Source organism: Schistocerca nitens, chromosome 3 (genome assembly GCF_023898315.1).
Source record: "Schistocerca nitens isolate TAMUIC-IGC-003100 chromosome 3, iqSchNite1.1, whole genome shotgun sequence".
Taxonomy (NCBI): Eukaryota; Metazoa; Arthropoda; class Insecta; order Orthoptera; family Acrididae; genus Schistocerca; species Schistocerca nitens.
In genome coordinates, this window is record NC_064616.1 from 532,687,886 (window position 1) to 532,708,749 (window position 20,864).

Consider the following 20,864-nt stretch of genomic DNA (forward strand, 5'->3'; position numbering starts at 1 on the left):
CTAGTTTTCAATGCCGACTAGGGGTGCCTTCTTCAGAAGAAACTGTTACCTTACCTAACAACATCACAGGAAGGTACATTAATAGCAGGTAGGCATTAGAACAAACACTTTATGCAATTTAATTTTTAAAAATTAAGTGTTTCTTCTAATGCGTACCTGCTATTAATGTACATTCCTGTGATATTGTTAGGTAAGGTAACAGTTTCTTCTGAAGAAGGTGCCCCTAGTTGGCATTGATAACTAGTTAAAGAATTTTAAATTCTATTTGCAACCGGTTGGCTGGAAATTTGTGACATTGTAATTAATTATGGTTGCTTATCACAGCCATGTTCAAAACAATAAATAGATTTAGTTTTTTCTCTTCCTCCAAGGCACAGTTGCATCAAAGTTCTATCTGAGGGATACAAAATATTACACTTCAAGCAAAATTGGATTTTAATGAGAACCAAAATGTCATCTTGTATTGACTTGGGCATTGCATGAAACAGTTGATGAGTTGTTTTTACTTGAACTGAAGTCACCTATTCATTACAAAAATGAAAGGATCTTCTAAAATGCTGCAGAAGGGTCACTTGACTAATGGGAAAAAGATGTGATATGCCAGTACTAAGGTGCTGACACTAATGGAATGTCTGTTCTTATGTTTCAAGTAACGTGCATAATCCTGGATGAATTTGGGCACTTAAGGGATTGGGAGGTATGACTGATGCATGCCCATGCATGCCCCTTCAGGGAAGACAACCATGCATCATATATAATTCTAGCAGTGGGTCCTTTGTATGAGCTTACTTAATTTACCCATGTTAGTGATGAAACAATTAAAACTATTGTAGTATCTTCAGTGTACCAGATGTAATATTGGTGACTTCTTATTCTGTAATTCATTGCTTGTGGATTTCATATTAATGTAATTTACAGCAGAATGCTTTTGAGTATGCCACTGTACACGAAGTGCTAACATTAACCAAAATTCTACACAGAACATACTGAATAGGTTATTCCAGTAGACAGTGTACTTTCTATTAAACTCTTTCTTTTAAATAAATATTTACAGTGATAAAAGTTTTTGTACAAACAGAACTTGGTAGTTCAAGTTGGTAAAGTCTCTTTTTCGTATTTCAAAGGATGCGTAGAGGGCCTGAAGATGCCTAAGATATTTCTGCTACATGAAATTACTTTCACTTGAGAAAATTCTCTGTAAATGCATCCAGTAAAGCACAGATCAATTTTTATAACACCTAAGAGATGATTTTGGAGAGTATTTGTATATTTTTGAGATATGCTCAAGTTCAACTGATCTTGTCAATGTTTTGTGGAGTTTATATGTAATGAGATCACATTAATAATGGTTTGGTGTGGTAGTCCATTGCTGAAGCCTGTGCCTAGAAGGTAAAATGATATGGGATCAAATCATTTTGTTTCCAAATGATGTACAGATTATTCATGACTGACACAGGGTTTGGATTCCATGTGAAACTGTAGGTTCCCTTTCCCTAATAAGATTACTGGGGTACGTTAGGGACATGGAAGTTACCAAAGTAGTGTCCATTGGAAAGATGTGCACCAGGCCATAGATCTGCACAGAATTATTACTTTAGTAATTTTTAACCTCATGTCAGAATTGCAGAGTTCTGATTTGTATCATTTCTCAGATAACTACTTCAATATGTTTCCACATTCTGTTGTAAAGAATTCCTTCTCCGTGTGATGAATCCTCAGTCATTTAGTTCAGCATATTAATTTCATTCACAATATGGATACCAAGATGTAAATAAGAAAAAAAGGAATTTGGTTTTACTTTAATTAAGTCTAGTAATTTTTCTTAGTTCCATGATGTGATTTTTAAATAAACCTTTTGATATTTTCTAGCCTCCTGGACAACCCATGCTGCCAAACAGTATGGATCCATCACGGCAAGGTATACCAATATGTTATGACTTGTAATATTTAAAATGCTTTGGCTTACGTAGTTCCAAATTTAGAATGAAAAAAAAATTTCTAACTTCATTCCTTATGATTATAAATAATGTTCTTTCAAGTTAATATACAGTTAACTTTACATGACTGATAGTATTTCATCTAAGATTTGTCTTCATAAGCATTAAAACCCATTGTTTTATTTGGATCTTATTTTTTGCACATAAATTACCAGAAACTCAGTATATTACACTGAAGCTTCGTAACACAAATGTTAGTGATGGATGGAAGCATTTGGTTGTGGCAGTAACAGAGCAAATTTTGTGATAAAGAGAAAGAAAATCAACTTCAGCTAAAATTGATCTGCTCTGGAACTGTTAGTTCAAATGACAAGTTATTTATTAAAAATATTGTTTCCTTGTTTAAACAGATTTGTTACATTTTGTTGTAGCTGTCATTATGGTCAGAATGCCTATAATTACTCTATATTCTGTATAGTTAATGTTCTGGGAGATACTGAAAACACATTTTATAAGAATTTTTTTCACATAAATGTTTAAGAATATGATGTTGTGTTTTTGATGTATTGTGAAATACACTCACCTGACAGCTGGATTCAGTTCTTGGAATGCTCAGTGTGAACATAGATACAGTCAACAGAAAATCTTATACACTTGAGTGCTAAGTGAAAATTTTGGACTATGCTTGAAAGCAGGCTAAGGTATATAGCTACAGTGTCATCTCTTGTAATCTACACAAACTTAATTTCAAACATTTGGAGGCACCCTCCTAGAAAAGATAAAAAAATGGAGCCAGAAAATGAAAACAAAAGATGATTATTAAAGTTCAGGCAAACAATACTGTTGTTGACAAACTACAGTGTTACAAAACATCACAATTTATTGCTGAAGAGAAGAAATAGTTTGAACAAGATGTTTACATTAGCTAGAAACGAAAGCAGGAACATGAAGATTGTAAGAGAGAGAGAACAAAGAAACTCGGTGAGAGATAGAGAATGGAAGAATGAAACTAAATCACCAGTTTTTCTGGTCTCGGCTGCTGTATTATCATGAATAATGAGTAAATAAAAATTCAGCACACTGTTGCCAATGTCTGTTGCAACTGTTTGTCCTTCAAATTGTGATGGCAATAATGGTCTATCATAATTGCATTTATTTAAAACAAAAGTATGCATAACACGAACAGTGGTTTTGTGAAGTTTCTGGTGCTAATAAGTACTGGATTAAATACATAAGAGCAGATAAAATGTCACTTACTGTACACATAGATTATTGTTGTTCTTCCCTGTTGCCACTTGGTATTAGTTAATCATACTTTTAGTTTGTTCTGAACTAAAATATGAGGAAAGAAACTGAAGCCTTCATTAGTTAATGAGTTTCATCTTTTATATAGGATATTTCAGAGCTATACTAAAAATTTAAAGGTAGAGAATAGAGGACAAGTTGAGGAAAGGAAACTATCTCAAGAAATTTGATCCAATTACACTGCTGAACATACATTGAAAAGTTAAGGAAAAGTGTCTACTAGAATGCCACTTGAGAGAACTTGTTTAATTTTTGCCACTGGAAAATTCGGCATGTAGTCCAGATACTTGTACAGACTTGGAAAAGTAAATCTTTTTCTTTAGTGTCGTGGACATTAAACTTAAATACAAACATTGCATGAAAAGAAATGAGTTGATGTGGTCCACAAATACGTGCACACAAAATGTTCTAAATATGTGAGCACTACTATTCAAACAAATACTAAATTAAAATGAAAAAAAAAATATATCAATGAACTTCTCAAACAGCCTGCATACAGAATTGAAGCATGCCTGGCTCATGTGTACCATTAACTGACACACTTTCTTAATGATGCCTGTTGTAATCTGGACATTTTCAAGTGCTGAATGTAGCATGTTAATTAAGTCCTTGTGATTCCATTGGGGTTTCATAAACAAGATTCAGAAAAGTGCACCTGAGAAAATAATTCAATTTAGTTAGTTGGAATATAGTGATCTGGTCTCTCTACTTTTGATTCTCTGTAACATTATTGGATAAGATTTCTAGACATTGATTCCTATTCTCAATTTCCACACAGTATTGTAACGATTTTCAGTGCCATCAAGCAATGTGCTGCAGCTAGTAACATGGGTTTACCGCTAGTAGGAAATGGTGTCATTGAGAATTATGAAGTCACTGTGCTGATTACCTGAAAGAAACTGGTCGAATCAAATAAGAGGGGTTGAAACTTACAAAAAAAAAAGAAAATTTAAATTGCATATTAAGAAGCAAGGAAATAATTCTGAGATTGCATGTAAATTAATTGCTCATGATTTTTTTACATGAGGTTTCCTTCATGGACTTATACTTTTTCTGCCTATTCTACCCATCTCCATGTAAAAGGAATAATTTCTCTTTGCATTTTGACAATTTATTTGATATAATGTTTATGCTTTTTACACATATGATGAAACACATTTTAATTTGTGGGAAAATAAGGATCATAACAGGTACTCTATAATAAGATGAATTACTGATCCAGGCATAAAACAAGAGTATCTTCAGGTTTATTCTTATTTCCCATATTTACTCAGTCACATTTTAAATTTTTTATGTGCTATTACAGATACTGTTCTTTTGCTACAAGTATATCCTATTGGTATTTAATAATCATCAGCTTTTTCCCTTCTCAACTTTTTCCCCTCCTGGAAATGAAAGTGTGTCAGAGTACTTCATGAAAAATCTGTCTCAGACTTTTAATGTATAGTAATCTGTGCACAGTTATTGATTATACTTTTCATAACACCCAACACAATTCATACTCATATGTGTGCTTGAGAAACAAAGAAAGATGGAAAAAAATACATAATAGTGATGTATTTTAACGTTGAGTAAAGTGGGCATTATGCTCCCCTATATAATTTTATAAATTCTTTGAACTGATTGCCTCATGTTTTCTGTCTTCCTCTAGGTGAAGGCGGAGAATTTGTAGGTTGGCAAGGTAGGCAAGCTCACATATCTCTTGCACTGGGCTGGGAAATTGTAATATTAATGCTTGACTGTAACTAACAACTCACATATGTCATGCTTGCATGTGGCCACATTACTTGCTTTATTTGCTCATATCTTCATGGTCAGTTTAATTATGTTCCTGGCATTAAGAGGATACTGACAATTTTCTGATAACTGAGTCATATTTAACCAAAAACTTATTAAATAGAAATCATAAATTTCATACAGGCTTATAAAATGCTTACTTTAAAATATTTACTATGAATAATTTACATACCTCTGGCTTATTAGCTACATGGTTACATTCAGACAATTTTTATTGAAAACCTGAGAGCAATTCTCAAACATCATTGGAGTATCCATCATAATTCAACCTGACATTTCTAAATGTCATCTTCATTATAATTTGTATGGAGCTGGTTGCTACATTTGTACATTTAACTAAAACTTTTCCAGTTTTCAGTAGGTACGAGAATATCATTTAGAATATCGTTTGTGTTTTTTGTTTTCTTGTCCTGCAATCATTTGTGTTTACTGGTCAATGCAGTATGTAAACTATGTTGACACTTTGAAACTAGCAGAAAATACCCATAAAGTTGTATCTCAGTCAAGGGATTTTCGTTCATAGCATTTGGTGAAACACTTGACTATAAAACAATTTTTTCATCTGTTCTGTTCTTGGTATAGTAAAATTTAAGTAAAGTGCTTGTGTTAATGTTCATTGCATCTCACAGATTCCTTGGCTCATCTTACTAAAGATCATTGACAGATGCTGATGATTCAAGCTTGCAACATAGTCCTAATATATCTCCATATGGTCATAATAGAAATAGATTTTCTCACACAGAGGAACATAGGTGCCAGCAACGAGCTCCATTGTTTGAAGTAAAAGCTAAGTCATGCAAGATTGGTGCTAGCAAGGAAATGGAAACACATACAAAGTATGTACCAATTAAATTGAATTCAGCAATAGGAGATGGATGGAAGTAATGTAGATGAAATCAGTTAAGATGCAATGACATTAAATGATACCAGTGGAGTAACACTCAGAAATACTGAACTTTGATGTACTGAATACATTTTTTGTGAGAAATAAAAAATTATGTCGGCACGGGAATTGAACCTGACTATTTAACTTTTCAGGATCAGTTGCCTTAAAATTTACAGTTATCAGAGTGTAAGTGCTGGCATACTAGATCTTTCATTGTTATTGTTTCTTCCCATTCCTTCTGAACAGACACAAATGTTTCACCATACTGTAACAGGACCAAAGGAGGCACAGATATAATGTGGACTCACAGCCTACTCTGCCACAATACCAATTTAACTGAATTCAGTCACATAAAATAAATAGAGATAATGGGGATGAAATAAATTCAAATGCTCAGATAGACTAATGGTTAAGGTGACTGCTCACGAAAAGCAGCAAGTCTAGGTTGGATTTCCAGTCTGAAACAAATTTATGATGCATCCATTGTACAGTATTTATTTCATGACATGATGACAGTTTGACAACCTGTGCAGTATTTGTAAAGAGTGCCATGCTCTCACTTTTTTCTATGTCTAATTGTCAATTTGAAATTCCTGAAGTACACATATTTTGAATGATTCTGTAAAATGACATTTTGTAGCTTTTAGGGTAGCCTGACATACACTGAGGTGGCAAAAATCATGGGTTCATGGTATGTACTTATACACATATTGGTAGCATCACAATCACAAGGTCTAAAAGGACAGTACATTGGCAGAGCTGTCATTTGTACCTAGGTAATTCATATGAAGAGATTACTGATGTGATTATGGCTGCATAATGGGAATTAGAATAGAAAATGGTTGTTGGAGCTAGATTCAGGAGACATTTCATTTCAGTATATATGACGGTAGTATCTGTTCCCGGAAGAACAGTTACCGTGGATGACCATGCAGCTTTGCTAGAAGTGAAATGACAATTAAATAGACACCCTAGCTGCAAACAGGTGTTGATATACTTCATTGGGGACATGTTGAAAATGTGTGCCCCAACCGGGACTCGAACCTGGGATCTCCTGCTTACATGGTAGACGCTCTATCCATCTGAGCCACCGCGGGCACAGAGGATAGTGCGTCTGCAGGGACTTATCCCTTGCACGCTCCCCGTGAGGTCCACATTCCCAACATGTCCACACATCTACATTCGCCTAATAGATGTTTGCCCATCATATTCATTACTCGTGGCAGATTAATCTACCAAGTCCCGTACGAGTTCGGGCATAGCGTGTGCGTTATATAGTTAAAATATGGCTTCCCGGCCATTGACCTTCTTGTGCGAACGCACACGCTATGCCCGAACTCGTACGGGACTTGGTAGATTAATCTGCCACGAGTAATGAGTATGATGGGCAAACATCTATTAGGCGAATGTAGTGGTGTGGACATGTTGGGAATGTGGACCTCACGGGGAGTGTGCAAGGGATAAGTCCCTGCAGACGGACTATCCTCTGTGCCCGCGGTGGCTCAGATGGATAGAGCGTCTACCATGTAAGCAGGAGATCCCGGGTTCGAGTCCCGGTTGGGGCACACATTTTCAACATGTCCCCAATTAAGTATATCAATGCCTGTTTGCAGCTAGGGTTTCTATTTAATTATCATTTCATTTCATTTCATTTCAGAATTCATTAGAGAATTTAGTATTCCAAGCTCCACAGTGCCAAGAGTGGGTCAAGAATACCAAATTTCATGCATTACCTCTTATCATGGATAAATGCAGTGGCCAATGGCCTTCACCTAATGACAAATAGCAGCGGTATTTGCGTAGAGTTGGCAGTGTTAACAGACAGGCAACACTACATGAAACAACTGCAGAAACCGATGTGGGACATATGACGAACATATCCATTAGGACAGTGTGGCAAAATTTGGTGTTACGGGGCTATGGCAGCAGACAACTGACAAGAGTGCCTTTGCTAAAAGCACATCATCACCTACAGTGTACCATATCACTTCGATCCTGGACTGGAAAATGTGGCCTGTTCAGATGGCTCCTGACATCAGCTGGTAAGAGCTGATGGCAGCATTGGTGTGTGGCACAGGCCCCATGAAGCCATGGACCCAAGTTGTCGATGCGGCCTTGTGTGAGCTGATGGTGGTTCCATAATGGTGTGGACTGTGTTTACATGGAATGGACTCATTCCCCTGGTCCAGCTGGACTGACCATTGACTGGAAATGGTTATGTTTGGCTATTTGGATACTATTTGCAGCTATTTGTGAACTTCATGTTCCAAACAACAATGGAATTTTTGTGGATGACAATGTACCATGTCGTCTGGTCACAATAGTTCACAATTGGTTTGAAGTACATTCTGGACAGTTTGAGTGAATGATTTGGCCACCCTGATTGCCGAAGATGAACATTTATGGGACATAATTGAGAGGTCAGTTTGTGCATAAAATCTTGCACCAGAAATATTTTTGCAGTTGTGGGTGGCTGTAGAGGCATCAAGGCTCAGTATTTCTGCAGGGGACTTCCAATCACTTGTTGAGTCCATTCCACATCAAGTTGCTGCATTATGCCCAGCAAAAAGAGATCTGACATTATATTAAGAGGTATCCCATGACTTTAGTCACTCAGTGTAGTGTGACCTTCATGAATGTATAATCAGCAAAATAGGTATCAAAGTAACATGGATTTGTACTAAAGGGAATGCAGTTTATTCCTGTGATTTTATTTGGATTGAGTCTGAGAACAGTATCTCGTGAAAGGTGAAAAAAATCCATTTGATTTTTCTCTTTAACAAGTATTTAATTTCATTGGTATTGCTGCTAATGTATTACAAAATGGTATGTATAGCTACAGAAGAAACTAATTTTGATATTGATGTACTCCATTCCTTAACTGACCACATACCATGAAGTGTAATAAAACATAGTGAAAGTAACAGAACAGGCAGAGCTGAAGTATGAATTGAATAGGCATGTTCAGGAAAATGCACTTTGTGCCTTTCAAAAGGAGATGCAGTTGTTATAAGCATAAAATAAAAAGAAAGAGGAGGGGGGATTATAAAGGGCTGGAAGTAGATGAAAGCATTGTCAATTCACCATGACAAAATGAGGGAGAGGGTCCTGTTGGCTTTAATACCATATGTGAAAACTTGCGTGGCTTAACTTCTTCAGCCTTTGATTTGTGCAGCGACTGCTGAATATGGATATTATTTGAGCTGTTACATATGTAAGATAATATTTGAATTTTAGGTTTGTCTTTGATGAGCTTATAATGAGTCATACCAGATAATGAAATTGTAACACATTGTAACAGAGAAAACGTCATCTTTCAGATTAGTAATTCTCATTTAAACATACCTTTAGTGCAGCCAGTGTTTGAAGTTAATTAGAAAATTTGGTACTGGTCAGTGTTTTAAAAATAGGTATTTAGCCATACTAAACTAGTTGATGTGATTAAAACCATGTGAGGTGTGTTACTTTGCTGATATTGTAGGGGGTAATTAGTTGTAAAATGGCTATGTTCATGTGCAGGGCTTTGGCATTACTCAATAATGTGTACATCGCACATATAATCTTTGGTAATTGTCAAGGATAAAAAAAATGAAATAAACCCCCTCTCCCCATATATAAGAGAGTGTTAAAATGCCTGCTTTGGGACACTGGGAGGTGTGCTGGCCTCAGATCAAATCGGCCTCGTGGGGGCTGGTTGATGGCCAACCTGGATGTGTTTTATAGGCAGTTTTCCACATCCATGTAGATAAATATCAGGCTTGTACCAATGTTCTGCCTCAGTTACATGATGACAAACACTGTAAAAAAGGATGTCACATTCGACCAAGTGATATACACAAGATATAGGCCAAAGGGCTTACGAATTTCTCCTTGGGGAGGGGAGGGGGGTGGGCTGACAAAAGCTTTAAAATGCCTGTAGGAGATGTAACTCCATCAAAATAATAACCTATATGCAGGTGTGCTTCTCTACGTTGTTGGAGAAGTACCAAACCAGTCATTACCTGGCGTTGTTTGGGTATAGAGCACAGGAATGGCTGGATGGAAAACAATGGAAATGAACGTACTAGGTTCAGACAAAATTTCATGGCTTTTTTAATGTGAGAAAGGATATTTAATTGAAATGAATTAATGATTTTATATTTGTCTCTGTTTACCTATTATGGTTGGTTAGTTTCTTGATTCCATGCTTGAAGTAATCTGCTGGTTAAGAGTTCAGAAAGCTGCCAAATCAGATTTCAGTAATCCTCACCATAAAAGAAGTTTGTGTGAAGCTGTTTTTGTCTCAGTAGAAATGTAGAAATTTAGCCTCACTCTGCTGCCATAGTGCTTAATGAAATATTTTTTCACCCCCTTCCTATAAGATGTTTGTTATAAGTATTAACAAAAAGAGCACCTTGTCCCATCTAGTTCATAGTATGAAGCCATGTGAATGGATATAAAGTTTTTTTTTATGAAAGATTACATTCTTGTTAGATACAGTCATTACTTTCTTATCTTGACTGGAGATAACTTCAGCATTTTTAATCCAAGTAACAGTATTCTAATATTATGATTTGCACATAGTTTAAGAATTACTTAGTTGTGACCAAATGATTACCCACTGGTTTTTGTTTATGATTATCACATAAAACTTGAAGCTCTTGGGCCTCATAGAATGCAAACTTTATGCAATGATTCACTTGTAATGGCTTATTGAATGGTATTCCTAGTTTGACCAATGAGGGTCATCATGGGTTAAAGTGTTCAGAGTGTCTTCATTAAAGCTTGATGTGTTTCAAATTAACACAAAACTTTTCTTAACATGTTCCTGTCATTGGTATTCTGTCCATAGTCTTTGCAACATTTTGAGCTACTTTGATTTTCTTTGCTCCTCTATTGAATTCCAAAACAAATTTACTTAGCAAGTTTTTCCGACTGAATGATGCACTGCCCTTCCTCACTTTCAAATATCACATACTTAAAGGTGTCATTACATTTGCACCTACCTGTGTACTCCACTGTCCACCTTCCACTGTGTGAGATATACCACATTATTTCTTTTATTTTACATTCTGTTTGCAAATCATGTATGGAAGGAACAACTGTCAGTAAGCCTTTATATGAGCTCAAAATTATGATTTTAACATAATTGTCCTTTTACATTATACATGCAGAAGGAAGTAGTGTGTTACTTGACTCGTCTTGAAATGCACACTCTGAGACTTGTAACAGTCAGCTGCACAATGCACAATTCCTCTCTTAACATCTGTCACTAAAATTGATTGAGCATTTCTGTGACAGTTTAATGCTCACATCACAGAATGTACCTTTCTTCTTTGGCTCTTCTGTCTCTTCTATGTAATGGTCCCATACTGATGAGTAACACCCAAAAATTGTTAAACAAGGGTTCTGTTAGCTACCTCCTCCTCCTCTGGTGAATTCAATTTCATGATGATTCTCCCAGTGAATCTGCCTTTCCTTCAATTAGTTTTCTGTGATAATTCCACTTACACAACTCCAGATATGTACTTCTAGATGCTCAACAATTGTGGCCATTTCCATTGAAAATTGCGTAATCAAACAATAATGGGGCTTACTATCTATTTACGCCAGTGTTTTACACTTGTTTATGTTCATGACCAAAAGCTAATCTCTACACAAAGTTTCAGTTGTTAGCAGGTGTCTTATAACTAAAATTTTTGGCACTGCAACTTCGCATTGACAACATTGTTGTCAGTTCGCAGCCCCATGTAACTTAAAATTTTGAAGCATAGCTCATCAGAGGATGAAAAAAAGATGGGAAATGGCAAACACTGTTCTAATAAAGCCTTAATGTAATAAAAAATGGAAATGAAACAAATTTTTGCATTAGCTGAAGTGTTTTATTGTTCCATTGGCACCTGTTCTGTTTTCTTTCCAAAACATGACTTGTGTATTAGATGCCAATATAAATACAGGATAATGTAACAACTTAATTATTATGATGTTCTTACGTAATGGAGGACACAGTTTGTATGAGCGTTTGGCAAGCATCCTCAGTTAACAATAAATTTTTCAGTGCCTAAATCAGCCAGATATATGCTCTATTTTCAGTACAATTTAATTTCGTATTAATTTTATCGTAGAATTGAAAAAGACCTTCAGGAAAAGTGTGAATTAAAATGAAAGTCAGCGTGTACCACATTTGACGCTAAGGTTTTTGAATATTTTTACTGGGACTCCTGCAAAGAGTGTCTTTATGAGGGTGATTCATGTATGTTAGCCAAAATGTGGGTTTGAGGAACATTTTTCCACTGTTATCAGTGCCTGACATGGTTCTCTGGCTTGAGTGAAACAGCCATTTTCAATAAGTTCCAAATCACAAGGAATGTTTAGAACAGTGGCATGCTTCCTTAAAAATCTTTTCACTTGAATATATATGACTTGCTCTGTGAAACATAGTTGAGATATGTATGTGTGCTGAGATGTGGGGAATGTTTATTCATGTCTGCCTTATTTAAATTTCCTAAATTTAATTCTTTGGTAACTCTAAAACACTTTATAATACCTCGTATTGATCTGACCATGACCAGTGTGGGATAGTCATAAGTACGTCTTCTACTGTGTTACAGAATTTAGTTTTTCATGTTCCTAATAATGTTGTTCCCACAGAAGGCACAGCGTGCAAGAAAGAATCTTGCTAACATGAAAATAAATTTTTTACTGTGAGTAGTTTTTCTTTTATCAGTTTTCACTGCTTCTCAAGGTTAAACAAGTTGCTAAAGATGTTATTGTTTTTGTACTTGTCAAAAATTTTTTGGATCACATATAGGATTTAGAATGTGAATTGATGGGTATTAACATGACCAGTTCTTTATCTCATAACTTTGTCTGTTGTTAGAGTGTAGTGCTGTTTAGAAGAACATCATTGTCTTGCAGGTTGTGTTAGCTTAGGAATGAATTAAAATTTTTCCAAAGATCTGTAGGAGCTGACGGGAACATTATCAGTGGTACTGCGTTCATACACTGAATAGACTGCTAGTTGATGTATACACTTCGAGTACTATGCTTGAGTTAATTGCTCAAGTTTCACATTTATGATAATGTTCTCACAGAAAAAAAGCTTGCTTAAGACCAAGTAACTAGTTCTTCTGCAGTGTTGTAGAAACATTTGTTTCTTTCCCTTTCTCATCACCTTAATTGTACAATCAGTTTTTTTCCCAGCTTCTGAAGACACTCATTGTTTATGTAACTATACATTTACAGTGATCCAATCAGATTCTACTGTGCATAAATGTGGTGTGGTGTCTCACTGTTTAAATGACAGAGTAATAATGTGGAAGATGCAGAGTCCAATTTGTCGCTATTCTTAATATTGATGGAAGACTGTTTGCGTCACTTAATATTTCATTAGGATAATCAAATTCAGCATTTGTTACAGGTTACCCTTAGATCTATACATCTAATTACTGCAAAAGGCAGGGTGAAGATTCAGTTAAGTTTCAACTGAATTTTCAGCCTGTTGAAGAGCTGCACTTTAGAGTAATTTGATGTATGGATCTGAGGACGATCTCAAACATATACTGCAACTGTATATAATACACACAGAGGCCCAGATAATGTGTTTCTACATTAAATATTATTATTCATCTAGGATTTAGATATACACTGAGACCTTACACTTCTGTCACTCTCTTTGTTGCTCATGCCTCAGGGCTTGTAGGTCATTTCATTCCTAATTTTATCTGTATTTTTGTTCTCTTTTCCTTACTGTCTCTCTTTTTCCTATCCAGTTTTTACTCCTGCACTGAAAGATAGCTGCTGAAAAACGGTGTTTCCAATGCTGTAAATTATGTAGCATCAACATCTACATATTATATATCACTCAAACCACTATACAGTGCATAGTGGTGATTTCTGGATATTATGTACACACACCCTTCCACTGTTTTCCATGAATGCAGTGAGGAGGTAAAGAAGTGACTGTGGATATACAACTATATGAGGCTTAGTTTTCCCACATCTTGTTCTCAGTCTGTATTCAAAATACACGAGGGAGGCAAAAACTAAATGTACAGTTAAGGGTCTTTAGAAGATTTGTTTTATTAATTTTGTTGCTCACTCTGTCCTCACATGCCTCTAGTAGCAGCTGGAGATGACAACTTGCTTGTTCTTTCAGCAAAGAAGGAAATTCTAATATTGTATGCACCAGTTACTCACTATCAGTTCTGTAGATAGTCGTTAGTCTACTAAAAGTGCTTACTTACCGCTGTGTAAAATTTTGTCAGATCTGCAGTGATTTTAGGTTCTTTTCATTGCACCAAACCACTTGTGATTCACTAAATGTATGAACTGAAGTTCATAAGCAAATGAGAGGATAGAAATGACGTCTTTAGATAGTTTAGCCATGGCAGGATTAAATTATTAGTTCTGTTTTTTTTTGAAGAGGTGTGTGTGTGTGTGTGTGGATTGATTTAGGGCACCCAAGGCCTTTCTATTGGCAGTAGTGAAGGTGTAATTCAAGGAATAAGTTAATTCATTCTGAGTGCTCTGTTAACTTCATTTAGTTTATACTGGACACAAAAATATTCTGTGTTACTGATGATTGATCATAAGACACACAGTCAGCAAAGAAAGGATTCTGAATTGATGATGATGGAATCACACATTAAAATATGAGTTACAGAACATTTGGCTGGAGCTCAGACAATCCATGAACATTTAAAGTGTATGCTACTTTAATCTAAAATAAAGAACAGATCCCCACGAAATTATGCTGCTGCCTTTTCATTAGAGTATAAAATACACTGGATTAAAATTTGGCGAACTAAAATTTGTGTATGTGGTGGTCACAACAAACAAGAGCAATCTTTCACCAGAATAGGTAACCCTGTATCAGAAGACAATTCCATATATGGAACACCTCGATACTGCTTCATCTTATCTTTCTGATCAGAGGTAGAAATGTTGTGACCAGAAAGTTGTTTTAAACCACCTTAACTTATTTCATCATATTCCTTTGCTCTTTCCATTGGTGCATGCCTTTGTCAACAGTTAGTTAACAGCTCACAGAGGGGACAACACAATTTGTTACAATGTGTTCCTGGTGAGCTTTTTGTTTTGATGTCCACTTCCTCACTGTATTTCAGTCACATAAATATGGTACTTTCAGAAAGTGTCATTTCGAGAATATTGCATATCAAGGTTGGTAGTCAGTCAGATTTTGACTGCTTCAATGAACAAAGAGAGATGTACCAACATTCTAACTGCAGATCTATTGTTATTGCTGTCTTTAGCTTTTGTGGCTTAAATACTAATTATGTAAATTGAAGGTGGGGAGGGGTGAGAGGAAAGGGAAGAAATGTCAGCTGCATCGAGACTTTATGTGGAATCAGCAGTGATGAATGAAAATGTGTGCCAGACTGGTAATCAAACCTGGAATCTCCTGCTTACTAGGCAGTTGTGTTAACCGCTGTGTCATCTGGACACAATGTTGGTCACAACTGTGGATACTATCTCAGCGTGCCTTCTGGCCAACCCACAGTCCCATCAAGCACCTCCTATCTGCAGTCCCCATCTGTGTTCTCCATGATTGCTACTTTGGGATTCCTGCAGGAGGTCGAATGTAATTGTGCGTTCACACTGAAAGTGGTGGATTCATTGCCAGTTAAGGAGTATCAGTTATATGAATGTGTAATGTCTGTTTTTTCGGACTACTGTTTGATTTTATTTGATAAGTAATTCATAATTTTATCTGTGGGGCAAGAAAATTTGCAGGAGGATTTCTGACAATAATACAGAAGTAAAGACAGATATGTGAACTTAATGTAATATGGAATAAAGAAATCTCTTGTTGCCAACATGCATCAAAGGAGCGAACAAGAGTGGTGTGAATCATATGAAGTACACAGTTCAAAAATTGGAAGAAAAGTAGTTACTAATATGCATCAGACACTTATCAGAAGGTTATAATGACAATTATTTTGTATAATTCATTTGTCTGATAGTGGGTACATGTGAATGTACTTGGTCAAAAATCAGAAATGTTATTAAATATATAGTACCTTACCTGCATGAGGACTCGTATTCCGGTTTCAGGTAAAAGTATTGTTACTGTGTTTCAAACTACAATGTTACTTGTATGAAACTGAACATACATTAGTATTACCTTAAAATTGTTGTTGTTCATGGTATTTGTGTGTTTGATTGCCTACCTGCTATTCATTCCCACACTGTATTAATTTTAGGCAGTCACTGTTAATGTTCCATCTGCCTAAAAGTAAACATACGTGTGTGTGTGTGTGTGTGTGTGTGTGTGTGTGTGTGTGTGTGTGAGAGAGAGAGAGAGAGTCAGTCAGTCAGTCCTGAAAAACAAACAGAAACTACATTCTCGAACTGCCCTCCACCTACTTCACTAGAGTATTTGAGGACTGAAAATATTTGCCATTTATGACTTCATAAGGGGGAAAGAAACGAAGTTCCACCAACAATTTGATGTTGGTGAAACAGATGGACAACACTGTCAGTGTGTAAAGGCCTGTCTGAATTTGAAAGTGTTGCACCTTATCACAAATGTTTCCTCATCATTTGGTCAGGTTCTATTATTCTCAGTCCCCATTGTGTATAACTGCACCTCTATGCAACTGAGGGAGTGAAATGATGAAAACAGTGTTATGAGAAATGTTTTACATCCCTATTAATGTATCTGCCTTTATTCACTGACCTGACCTTGCAGCAGCAGCAGCAGCAGCAGCAGCAGCAGCAGCAGCAGCAGCTGCAGTTGCTGCTTTCTCTTTCTTGATAATGTTATCCCATAGCATTCTTTTAGCCAACTTTGTTTGAACTTTAAATGTGACTCTCATTAAACTGTCCAGGAACCCAAAATCTACTTCATAGTGGAATGAAATCTTCACCATGAACCTGCTGTAACAAAATCAAAATTTTGGAGTTGCATGTTGCTCACAGTTAAGTGGACTGATTTTTCATTTGACTGTTTACCCATTGTACTTAATTCTATAACTTTCTATGGGTGTATAACTGTTCAGTGTTTTTGTATTTCCAACACAACAAGGCTGTATAGTCTTCCCATGAAACACAGCCTGAGCCATCATTTTCTAATGGCTGCACTGATCACATTTCATGAATTTTTTCTCTTTTGGTGAAATTTTGTTCAGTCAGCACTGAAGTTTTGCTCCAGAATTCTTGATTCTTGATGTATTTTATAATTTTTCTTGGACATAGTTTTTAATGCTGTTTTAGTACTTCTGATATAGAATAATTATTATTGTGAAAGTTTGAGATACCCTGCAGTTATTATAGAAATAATTCCTATATAATCAAAAATGGGCCTATGAAAATCATTACTGTACATAACTGAGAAGAATGATAATACATGAAAACTTTCATACATTTGGTGAAATATGCTTACCCACAATTTCAACTGTTGTTATTATTTACTGCCTATATTCAGGATGCTGCTTCCAGCATGATCTGTAGAGATATAGGTGGTCTTCAAGTTTTCACAGCATGTGAAATTTTGATACTATCATACAGTCGGTGCTAGAGTCGATATTAAGTGTCTGTTCTCAAGACTTCTAGTTACAATGTAATTCAGGAGCACCAAATCTCAAATCCCCATCTGCCCATCCAATTTAGGTTTTCTGTGATTTATTTGAATTCCATAAGTCAAATGCCAGGATGGTTCTTGTGGAATGGCACAGCCAATTTCCATCCCCATCCTTACCCAACCCAAACTTGTACTCTGTCTTGAATGATGTCGATGTTGAAAGGACATTAAACTTTAATCTTCCTTCCCTGTAGTACAGTATGGATACGTCTTAAACCTGTTTGTTACTCCTACCATCTAACAACATGAGAACTTGCTACCAGCACTTTGCTAGTTCAGTAATATTCTTTCATGCTTAACTTCTATGTTTCCTTTCTTACTTGCTGACCACTACTCCTCTTACCTCTGTACCCAGTACCAAAACTTCAGTGTATGCTATAATGTATTTCTCTTTGTAGAATTTGTTTGCTGATAATTGAGCTTGCCTCACTCTCACACTATGCACCCCCCCCCCCCCCCTCCTACCCTCGTCAAAATTCTCAGACCTTCCTGATCTGCAAGATGGGATATGAGGTGGGGAGGGGGGGAGAGGGGCAATCACTCCTCTCTGGGTTGTATGAGTGTTTTCTACTTCTGGCATAAGAATACTCCAGTACATACTGTCTGTGTTGCTCAGCTAATTGAGTTGCTTCTCAGTAATAGTTGCAGTATAACAAACAAAATATTTAGTTCAGCTTGTGAAACTTAAGGTACCAGTGAGATACTTTGCCTTCAGTGTTTACAGGGTTAAATTATGAAGCAAATATTCATATACTGATAACACATGTTGAAAACATTATCTGTTAGTTTAAAATATCCTAAATTGTTTCTTTGTTTGTGCTAAATGTGTGTTACTGGTATGAAGTAATTAAGTAATGTGCTGTATGTGATAAATAACTGCCCACTGCATGTAAAATAATTGGTTTTGTTAATATATACATAATTTCACCAGTGTGGCCTTTAGATATGCTAATAGTCAATTATTTCCTTATATCTGCAAATTCTAAAATTTAAAAATTTTCTGTATCATTAATGTTGCTAACAATAATAACTAGCACTTTTTTGCCAAAGTTTTGGGACGATTTTCATAACTGATTTTTAGAAATGACAAGTCATGTTCCATAACAATGAAACTGAAATTTAATTTTATTGATATATTTTCTCTGGCTTTTTGTGACAAGCCTGCCATATGTGTCATCAACAAAGTAAGTTGATGTAAAATATAAAATTATTAATGAGTGTACACTCAAGAATGTGGGATGATATATTAAGAGGAAGTTGATTTTAGAAAAAACAGTAAATTCACAGTATTTCATCCTTGCACTTTAGAACATAAGTGAGCTTCAAGAGGAAAGGATAATCTCTCTTAATAGACATAACAAGTAACATTTTCTTTTTTGATTAGTTTTGCATCAATTCTAACTACATCTAACATAATTGTTGGTAATGAGCACAAACCTCAACAGCTCCAACAGTGACTTTAATGTGCACTCTTCTAAAGTAACATGTTTGCTTTTGTTGCCTTGTTGAGTTCTTCTGTAGGAACATGTCAGACTATGCTATGTTACTTACTCTTTATATTATTTATTGCTATCTTTTTTCACTTCCTTGTGGAAGGAAACATAATGCTAGTATCAATATGATGATGTTTTATAAGAAATACAGTATGTGTTCAGTAATTAGCTCTTCATTAATATTATTCAGCAACTTTAACAAGTATAATTCATATTTATTGTAGCTGTAAACTGAGATTGAGCTTTGATGAGAGCTGTTGTATGCTTCTGTAAGCTGACCTAAGTTTCCCTCTCATGTTGTACTGTGTTTAAATGCTAGATTTTACCTCAGTTTTGAGGACAAAATTTGTCCATACACAGCTGTCATTTGGAGAAAAGGGTAGATGTATTTTAAAGAGGTAAATTTAAAATGAAAGAACACACAAAACATGACTTCAGTTTTGAGATATCTGTACACTGTACCTCTTTCAGGTCCACCAGGCATGAGTCCTATGAATCCTCGAATGAACCCACCGAGGGGACCTGCGATGGGCCCGATGGGTCCTGGTTCGTACGGCCCGGGCATGCGTGGCCCACCTCCAACTGGTACATTGGGCCCTGGAGGCCCCGGTGGTCCAGGACCAGGCGGCCCAGCAGGACCTGGTATGCCACCTATGTCAATGGCGGGACCGGGAGGACGGCCTCAGTGGCAGCCCAATACATCTACAGTAAGCACACATGATTATTGCTTCAATTAGTTTTGCATGGCAAGTCTTAGTCCTTGTGTACACATTAGATTTTACAATAGGATCTTTGTTTTTGAATTTCTGTTGAATGAGTGTATATAAAATAATTTAAGTAATTTGTGATTCTGACACACAACATGACTAATAAAGGCCTTAGCCTGCAACTTAAGAAAATGGTCAATTGGTGACTGGCGTTTGAAAGTGTGTGCATTCAATCTAACTTTCCCCATCTGATATGCTAAAAAGCACAGTTACTGGTTGAATTACCTCAAGATAACATGCTGAGGTGCAGAGTTAAAGCTAAGCAGATTTTAAATTCCTATCCACCTATGACTCATTAAAAATGAATTTTGTTTGATGTGTGTTGGGTAGAGCTTGACTATCAGATCAACAATGCTAGACATTCCATAACTCATTTTATTTTTTTAATACTGCAGTACAAGAAAAAGCATAGCAGTAAGGTGACTGATATTTGGTTGTGTAAGGTGCCTCATGTTATCAGAATTCTGAAGGCCACTTGTTTCAAGTTTCACTACTGTACAGAGGGCATGTAATGAGCTGTTAATGTAACAGGTATATCAGCAATGGTAAACTACAAAGCCAACAAAAGAAACTGAAATTAAATTGAAATGCATCTGTTTTCTCGGAACTCTCTAGAAAAACTTCTTGTCGTGTTCGGAACAATGTTCACGGACTCGGTCATTATTGCAACAAACTCTTCATGGCCTCTAATGCACAGCCACTGACTGGCTGCTGTTTCGTGTCAGTAGTGTTACAGTGGTGTATTTCTCAAAAATGGTTTTCTGACACAATTTGCTAGAATCGGTATTTCCTGTCTAAATTAGAACTTGCCTTCAAGTTTCTATTTTCTGCACCCAGTGTGCATCATACACTACAAATTCCTGATGTGAAGTAGTTACTAGGAAATAATATTGTTCTTACTAATGTTGATTTCCTAATTGTGCACATAACATACTCTAAATAAAATTGTTCCTGTTAGAGGCATTATGAAAACAGTGAAAATACTGATATGCTGGTGTTGAATAAAACAACATGGACTTCTTGTATAAAATTGCGTGTTTCCATTTGTTGTTATCCAAGGTTTTGTGCTCCTTCCACCAATGAATGGCCCTCTTT

The 20,864-nt window shown here is 36.0% G+C and overlaps 1 protein-coding gene across 5 annotated transcripts in view; it reads left to right on the plus strand.

Annotated features, from left to right (window-relative positions):
• LOC126248450 (single-stranded DNA-binding protein 3) overlaps nt 1-20,864 on the plus strand; it is a 377,126-nt gene that overhangs the window by 338,847 nt on the left and 17,415 nt on the right. For all 5 annotated transcript variants that reach the window (XM_049949437.1, XM_049949439.1, XM_049949440.1 and 2 more), the window contains 3 exons: nt 1,870-1,918; nt 4,894-4,923; nt 19,474-19,709. In XM_049949437.1, the coding sequence (XP_049805394.1) occupies nt 1,870-1,918; nt 4,894-4,923; nt 19,474-19,709 (315 nt within the window). The remainder of the gene's footprint in view (nt 1-1,869; nt 1,919-4,893; nt 4,924-19,473; nt 19,710-20,864) is intronic.